Source organism: Austrofundulus limnaeus, unplaced genomic scaffold, assembly GCF_001266775.1.
Source record: "Austrofundulus limnaeus strain Quisiro unplaced genomic scaffold, Austrofundulus_limnaeus-1.0 Scaffold68, whole genome shotgun sequence".
Lineage (NCBI taxonomy): Eukaryota > Metazoa > Chordata > Actinopteri > Cyprinodontiformes > Rivulidae > Austrofundulus > Austrofundulus limnaeus.
Genome location: NW_013952470.1, coordinates 1,102,060 through 1,110,175, shown reverse-complemented (window position 1 = coordinate 1,110,175; position 8,116 = coordinate 1,102,060). Strand labels below are relative to the sequence as shown.

The window sequence follows — 8,116 nt, the reverse complement described above, 5'->3', positions numbered from 1 at the left end:
GTTCTCATTTGACCCCAGATCAGTGATTCTAAATGACCAGTTTCAGACAAAAGTACTTAATATCAGAACATGATTGGCTTTGTTCTCGACCCTTTTTACAAATATTTTAAAATCACATCCAATCGAAGCTGTTAAAAAAATAAACATTTCATTTGACAAAAGGTCTGAAACTTTTCAGTGTCTTCAAATTCAAAATTAACTCTCTAGAGCATTATGGTGGCCCTCAGAGGGTCAGTGGTAATTAACTTTGACTCTCAGCACTGCTAACAAACACTAACTGAGYTCTACCTGGTGTTTCCTGCAGAGAAACAGCATTTCAACACGTCTTCTTATAAACACTGAAAAGTACTAAGTGTTTGACTAAATSTGAAATAAATACAGATTTATTTAAGTAAGTTTTACTCACTGCGTTGTGAGTTTTTCCTACAGGGAATTCCCGTGAAACATCAGCATGCTTTATGGGAGTAGTAGTAGTAGTACCATGTAGTTTATGGTCGAAGCTGGCTTTAAAGCTTATTTTGAGACATCAATACTGTGCAATCCAACTCAAAGCCAACAGCTCTGGGGCAGGACAAGTATTATCTTTTACCTTTTAAAGGTGTTTAGTTGTTGCATTTAATCATAAATGTAAAGTTTACCATTGTTATAAACAGGCATTTGACACGTGCTCTAGAACCAAGTGTCATTAAAAATCGTCGTCGAGAGTAATCATGTAGGCATGATTTTAAATCTTTTTTTTACTTTGAAATTCAAAGATTCTTTGTTTTGAAGTGTTTATAATAAATGGGGATTAGAGTAACACAATTAAAAGTCTAAAAAAAGTTTAATCATGGAAATGTTGAGCTAAAGCGTAACGTTGATGAACGCACTAGTTGTATGATCTGTCTGTGGAAATGTGTCTTTTCTACACTGACTGTGAAGAAAATAAAAATAAACTCAATCTTAACCAACCAGCTGTTTGAGGTMAAATATTTCTGACCTGTTTGGACATTTATTACAGATTTAAATGCTTATTCACATCATCAAACCCATTTACATGTCAAAAGACAATAAGCAGGAACAATGAAACAGGAGGACCAGTGGGGTTCAGTTTGTGATTAGCCTCCTGCTAATCCCCCTCCATCCATGTCTTTGTATTAAACCCCTCCACTCTTGTCTCGTATTAATCTACTAATCGCATCAGTGTCGCATCGCTAACTTCTTTGAGTTTGTGTTGAGTTGTTTAGTCCTAACTGTCGTCTTGTTCTTCACAAAAAAATATTACATGTTGCTGTTTTTCCACAGACTCATAAAGTTTTTTTATTTTTTATTTTTTATTTTTTCCTGTCTGGAAACATCCAGTCACTTATTATTTAGCTGCATCCTGAAAATGATGCGACTGATAGGGGAAAAAAAGGACTTTGTTTTTTTCCACTTTTTTTAACCTCACATGACACATAAAATGCTGCAGAAAACCAGAGGTGCACTTTTGGAATTGTACTGCTTCCTCTTTTAAAAGTTAACACACACAAAAAAACACATTTAAAGTTACTTAAAATGTGCAATCTGACTGTTTCAGATACCTTTGACCTTTCCAAGCTTCAAACTCAGAAATGAAAACAGATGTGTGCATCTATGTCCTCTGTGTTTTATTATTATTATTATTATTATTATTATTATTATTATTATTATTATTATTATTATTATTATGAATGAACAAGTCTTGGCTGGTTCATGTCTTACCCTAAACTGTCTCCGGACAGTTCCAGTAGTTCGATTTCATCGGGGCCCACGTCGTCCACTCCGCTGTGCCTCTGGGTCACGCTGCAGCATCCCATGACCAGCCAACAGTCTGTCCCAGACTCAGACACTGAGCACCATCTGCCGAGGCGATCATCCAAACAGTGTGTGCGCACRCCACATTAAAACCAAAGAGATAACGGGAAAACGTGGAGGAGGGGTTGGTTGGGTTTAAAAGAGGATATTGTGAAGAGGAGAGAGAGGAACCAGTTCCCTCCTTTCTGCCACCATGTAGTTTATATTTCCTCAGAGTGCCGAGAACAAAAGAAAAGTTGCAGGTTGCAGGGGATAATGAAAATAAAAGCAGCAGAGCCGCGGCTGTTCCTTCCTGCGTGGGTCGGCTGTCTGCGGAGGACTGAGCCGCTTCCTCACTTTGTGCTCTTGCGCTCACATGCTGGGAGCCACAATCGACACGTCATGATCGACAGCTGTTTTGTGATGTTGCCGAGAAACGAGTCGACCAAAATGAAAGAGCAAAATAACCATGTTACACATCCCCTCACGCCGGTAACCCCGGGGTTCACCGCACAGGCCCTCCTTTACTGGATGAGGCAAGCTTCCTGTTGGGAAAGCGGCGGCCTGGACGCGTGGAGAGTCAGGTGAGATAATTACGAGTTGTGACAGTGAGATGTTGGTGGCTGCAGTCAAAACAAGCTGCAACAGCTGTGGAGAGGAGACTGTTGTTGATCCTCCCGCAGGAGCTGGTGGGAGGGCGTGTCTGTGGTGTAAGGTCAACTGACGAACGTGTTTGTGCAACAAAAATGTCAATTTCACAGTAATTATCCTGACAAATAACTTAAATGCAACAAACAATAACGGTCTCTTTAGTTGAACCTTTAGTATTAACTTTTTGAAGTCAACTCTGTTAGCAAAATATCTCAAGATTCACTTATTGAAACTTTACACCTGATCAACTTTTGGAGCCGCCCCAACTAAGTGATCTTAGCAAACACAAAAATGGCCCTAGCCTCAGCCATCTTTATAGATACTGAGCTAAAATGTGACGTGGTAGTAGCTGAGAGTCACTCTCAACACGTCCTGAGTGTTACCTCTCTCATTATTGCGTAACATTTCAAATAACCGTATTTTCAGGGTTTGACTCAAACGGCATTGCGTCTCAGCCTCTTGGTTTAAGACTTTTGCACAATGCCTTTGTTGTCTTTGATTTGTGCGTTGGATCAAAGAACTGTTACGTTTGCGAGGAGGAAGAACCTAAATCCAGACAGAGGTTAAGAGTTTTGCAAAAAGTGAAAAATGTTTATTTTAACAAAAATAAAACAAAAGCTGTCGAGGCAGCAAAAAAACAACCAAGAGAAAAACTAGAAACAACAGGGAGAACATAACGGTAGGTAAGACCAAACAATGAATCAGTGAGGAAGTGAGAACTGAACCAGGCATAAATACAAACAGAGGGGATGAGAAAATGAACTACAGCTGGTAAAAACACTAATTGGGAGCCACTCACAGGTGTGTATAATTGACCGAGGAGGGAAGTGACAGGTAAACTGAGGAGTAATGATAATGAAGAAAACACCAGAGGGAGATAGACACAAGACAACAGAAAACACAATCCTCACAAGAAGAAGAAGTAATGCAACACAGCAATCTTTAATCTAATATGTGTTTTTTTTCACATTGGTTTCCATTCATCACAGTTTCTCCTTTCTTCTTTTTGTGTTTCTTTTTGCGTTTCTCTTTGCACATCACCTTTGGAGGGCAAGCTGCAAACGGAGCTGCAGTCAGTCGGAGTGGCTTTCTGCTGAATCTTCAAACACTGTGCAGCTCTTAAAGCATTCGGTATGATTTTGACCTCAGCTCTTGTGCCGCTGCGTATGTGAAAGTTCACAGATTTACCGGCTGGCACTCTGTTTAGTTGCAGAGGTGACCGGACTGCGTTTTGGACGAGCACTTCCTCCAGGATCATCAGGTGAAGCCAAAGCAGCGATCCTGCCTTCTAAACTTGCAGCTCTGGGTTCTGCCTTGTTGTGGCTCTGACAGCGCCTCCAGCTGGCAGCCGACACAGCCGAAAACCTGTCGTACAGCAGCACAAAGTTTTGCTGAGTGGTTAGAGGAAGGACTTTCTGCCTGAGGCGACACTTGTTGAAGATCTCCAGAGATGGATCTAGAAAGGAGCGGGGGTGAAAGAAATATTTAGATGCTTTGAAACAAGCTTAGATAAATGCCTTGTTTGACTTTATTTGAACAGAAAACTGTTTTAAAAACTACATTCATAAAGGCACAGTGTGTAGGATTTGTTGTTTTCAGCGACATCTAGTGGTTGAGTGGTTGAATCATCCTCCCTGGTCCTCCCCCCACCCCCACCCCCTTCCAAAGGCAAAGGAGTTGCTACGGTGTCTCTCAGGTGTCAAAAACTTTGATAATTCCAACCGCGATGTCTACCAGCAGCTTCAGGGCTAGTGATGTTTCAATTGGTAAGATTATGAGCTTTAATAAGTAAAATTATMCCAGCTACAATGACAGACAACAAATATTACATTTATAGTATTACAACTAAAAACGTTTTTGACGCCGCCACCGCAGTTTGTCCTTCATGAGCCTTCGTAGACAAGATGGCGGTGCAAGATGGCGGCTGCCTGTGTGGCAACACGCGACCATGGAGATATAAACAGCTTTTTATAAGGTAAAAATTAAAAAACAAGGTCTTTGCAATGATTAGACATGTTTTTATTATTGTCATTAGTGATTATCTCAATTTCGGCTAAAAGAATTGACAAAATCCTACACGTTGTGCCTTTAAAGTACTTTTCAAAGAAACAAATGAAAAAGTTAAATAACTATTTGAAACATGGCAGAAGCACAAAAAGGAAACTTACGCTGTGTATTAAACGTACAACTTTTCACTGCTGATAAGAAGCATGAAACAGCAGATGTGAAAAGTCACACGTCAGTAACGGGAAGTAAAAAAAACGCTCTGTGATGCAAACAGTAGAAGAATATGAAAGTGGATTTGGTTTAAAGATACTGGGTTGATGCAAACGACGGCTGATTTTGGTTAAACGTCTGCAGATTGTGTCAAAATGATCATGATTTGAGGTCAGAACTAAGCCAAAGTCTCCACGACTGTGCTGGGTATCACCTCCTTCAGAGTTTGTCTGCAGTTCATCTCCAGGAGCCACACCTGAACACATGAAACATGACTAATGAACACATGAAACATGACTAATGAACACATGAAACATGACTAATGAACACATGAAACCTGATTGATGAGCACATGAAACATTAGCAGAAAAACATTAATAAAAATGTTATGTAAAATAAAAACGTTGTGCAGGCTAAATGCTGAAATCTGCAGAAAAAGATGAAATTGAGATGTTAAAGTTCAAAGCACACCAGTTAAAATGTAAAGGCAAGGACTTAACACTATAAGTCATTGTCTAAAAGTAGCCAAAGGCTAGCTAGATAAATACTATCTGAAAGCTAAAAAAACTAAATTCTAGCTAAAACTCAATTCAAGTTTTGCTAAAAGTTGCTAAATGCTAAGGTAACATAATGATCATCATAAGAAATGAGTACCACAGGGATAGCAGAGTTGCAAAAAGCTGCTAAAAGCTAAATGTGGCTAAAGGCAATCTAAAAACAAACAGTAAAAGCTTGTAGCTGAAAACTAAAAGAGGCATAAGAAGACAAAAACAGCAATAATTAGACGCTAAATTTAAAGAAATCTGTGTTATTGAAGAAGCTGAAGAAATTTCACAATATTTATTAATAATGTTCAGTGATTTAAAAAGTATAAAAGTTACAAAAACATTCATAGCCCTATTTTCTAAGTGAGCTGAACATGTTGATAAAGGAGTGGCTAAAATTGCAGAAAGTAAGCTGAAGTAGAGTTAAAATAAAAAGAAAACACCAGCCGACGAGAACGCTGATTAGAAACCGACCTTGAAATCCTGGTCGACCAAGAAGTCACAGCCAATCAGATCGAAAAGTGCCAGATGACGGTCCAGCTTGGACTTGACTGCATGGAAGCAATGGGTCATGATCTGCTGCATCCGGTTCTGATGCACGAGAAGGAAAAACGTGTCAGTCAGTTTGTCGTCCACCAGAAGCAGTGCTGGATCTAGCCATTTTGGTGCCCAAGGCGAGTTGAAGCGCAAACCCCCCTGAACTATGTCCCACCCACCCCAATTTGAACCATTAAAAACAAGTTTGACAGTGTCAGGTACTATGGTAAACTTAGATTTATTTGCTTTAAACGCAAACATACACCACACAACAAACTAAATGAATAAATAAAGTAAATATAATTAAATCAAATGAAAAGGGTAAACAAAAGACCCTGTTCACAATTTGTGCAAAGATTTAGAAGGTCCTCTCTTTTTGGAAAATATAAGTCCGATTTTACCTCATAAGGTCCTCTGCTGACAAACTCAGTCCTCACTGTGTCAGAATGGATGTCAGCAGGATCAACAGGCTGCTTTGAAGTCAACCTGAGAGGCACYACTGGCCCATCCCATCAGAGTGTCGGAGCAGGACGAGTCAGTGCAACATCAATCAAATGAGAGAGAGGGTGAGGGCGATTGTTGCATTGTGGGGGGGGGGGATGTTTTATGGGTTGAGTAGTTTATTTTTCCTGTAATGCTTCATTATTGTTTTTTAAGACAAAGCTAACTGAAAGGGGCGCTGAGCAGAGTTACAACCAGGGATTACAAATAATTACTTTTTTCTTCTGCAGTTTGGCACCCCTCCAGCAGATGGCGCTCTAGGCGACCGCCTAGTTCGCCTATGCCAAGAGCCGGCTCTGACCAGAAGTCAGAGCAACACACATCAACCTGTTAAAGAATCATTTTAACTAGTTACACAAAATGAGAACGGGGTCTAAACACTAATGTGTTTTGTTTATTAATCTCTAAATCAATCACTCAAGGGATAAACTTGTGTTGTGTGGGTATTAAAGAGACAAAGAATCAAGTCTTTGTTACTCGCCCTTCATAATTTGTTCTATTTTCTCCAGTGTGACTGGCTTTAGTGCGCTCACTGTTTGTTGTCTGCCATTATAAAGAAAGATGGTGCTTCTTTAGACAGGAATGAGCTCATGTAAAACTTCAATTAACTGCAGGTGCCAGCAAGCATTTCTGCACCAGTAATTGGTCCCCGAGAGCTGCAGCACGCCCCGGCCCTCACCGCAAGGGCTCCGAGCACCCAGTCCCTGGGCAGACCCCTGGTAACCTGGATCCTGTCGTTGACGTATTCGTTGAAGCTCTCCATGGACCACACTGTGTCCTCCTTCATCAGGCTCAGAGGGGTTTGCTTCTGCACGCACTGCAGGAGGACAGCAGGGGGAGCAGGGACATGTGAAAACCACAGAACGACAGCTCAGACACTAAATACCGCTTTTCTTTTTCATCTTTGTGAAAATGATGGTAAATATTACAAGGTTATTATTCCAGCAAAAGTAAGTATTATACCTCAAATTTAGGTGCACCTCAAATCCTTCCTAACTTGTCCAGGTTCAACTTACAGATCTCAAGTTAAAAGAAGTTAAAAGAAATATAAAATGGGAAACGCTGTTTTGCGTGAGGTTAATCTCAAATACACAACTGGTTAATTTTTGTTAATCCCTGACTGTAAAGCTAGATTGATGAATGAGTGTTAAATATTCCTGTTTCTCTACATATTTCAGTTTTTTTTTTCTTTGCTGCCTGTAAGAACTCATCATCCATCCCTCAGAGATCTCACCCGGCTGTCTGTAATTGTTTACTCAGTGATAACTGTGTTTGTTAAACCTGTATGCCGCTCATCACAATCTGTTTGTTCAAAAACCGTCCAGTATAGATTTTAATGTTTGGTTCCATCAATAGCTCCCCACGCGCCCTTTAAAAAAAAGTTATTTTTTTATTTTTTTAAGTTTGAACATGACTTCACTTCATTTGCTCCTTGTTGATTCTTCTTGTTTGAGTCTTGGGCACTGCCCTCTGCTGACCCGTCTCTGTGGCAACAGCATGCGTCCCCTGCGATTTTATCAGAGCCTTAAGGGAGGTGAAGTGCATTATTTTCCAACCTTCTCTCAACCTCTTGATCAAACACTCACCAAGGCAACTCAGCATTATCTATAGCAAACTTCTTTTCAAAGCTGAATTCATGACTTGTCAGGTTTGATTAATCCTTTTTTTTTTCTTAAGGGAGGCCTGCAGATATATGTTAAAGCATACAGTAAATCCAGTCAAACCGGTGCTGTGTCGTTAATGTGTTAGAATACTGGTGTAGTTGGGATGTGTATGGCTGTTTTACCCTTCCGCTCACAGCGGGTAAAATAAGTATTGAAAACGTCAACATTTTTCTCAGTAAATATATTACTAGAGGTGCTAATGACATG

The 8,116-nt window shown here is 40.1% G+C and overlaps 2 protein-coding genes across 2 annotated transcripts in view; both read right to left on the bottom strand.

Moving 5' to 3' along the window:
• The window catches only part of LOC106518928 (uncharacterized), a gene marked incomplete in the record, with an annotated part of 8,285 nt that extends 5,877 nt beyond the window's left edge, over positions 1 to 2,408 (bottom strand). Inside the window, 1 exon segment of the mRNA XM_014010371.1 lies at positions 1,723 to 2,408. Coding sequence (XP_013865825.1) covers positions 1,723 to 1,817 — 95 coding nt within the window.
• A 2,109-nt stretch (positions 2,409 to 4,517) lies between these two features.
• On the bottom strand, positions 4,518 to 7,128 carry ttll10 (tubulin tyrosine ligase-like family, member 10). The gene is made up of 3 exons (XM_014010372.1): positions 6,925 to 7,128; positions 5,682 to 5,798; positions 4,518 to 4,918 (listed from the first exon to the last, which is right to left on the bottom strand). Exons 1-3 carry the CDS (start codon positions 7,030 to 7,032, stop codon positions 4,841 to 4,843), a joined length of 303 nt encoding a protein of 100 aa, XP_013865826.1. The 5' UTR covers positions 7,033 to 7,128; the 3' UTR covers positions 4,518 to 4,840.
• Between the last annotated feature and the right edge of the window lie 988 nt (positions 7,129 to 8,116).

Excerpts from the sequence above, each read along its gene's own strand:
- ttll10 (XM_014010372.1), bottom strand. The coding sequence starts at position 7,032 with ATGAAGGAGGACACAGTGTGGTCCATGGAGAGCTTCAACGAATACGTC. Across the intron at positions 5,799-6,924 it reads GGGTGCTCGGAGCCCTTGCG|AACCGGATGCAGCAGATCAT; the intron begins GTGAGGGCCGGG and ends CTCGTGCATCAG. Across the intron at positions 4,919-5,681 it reads TGGTCGACCAGGATTTCAAG|GTGTGGCTCCTGGAGATGAA; the intron begins GTCGGTTTCTAA and ends TCATGTGTTCAG.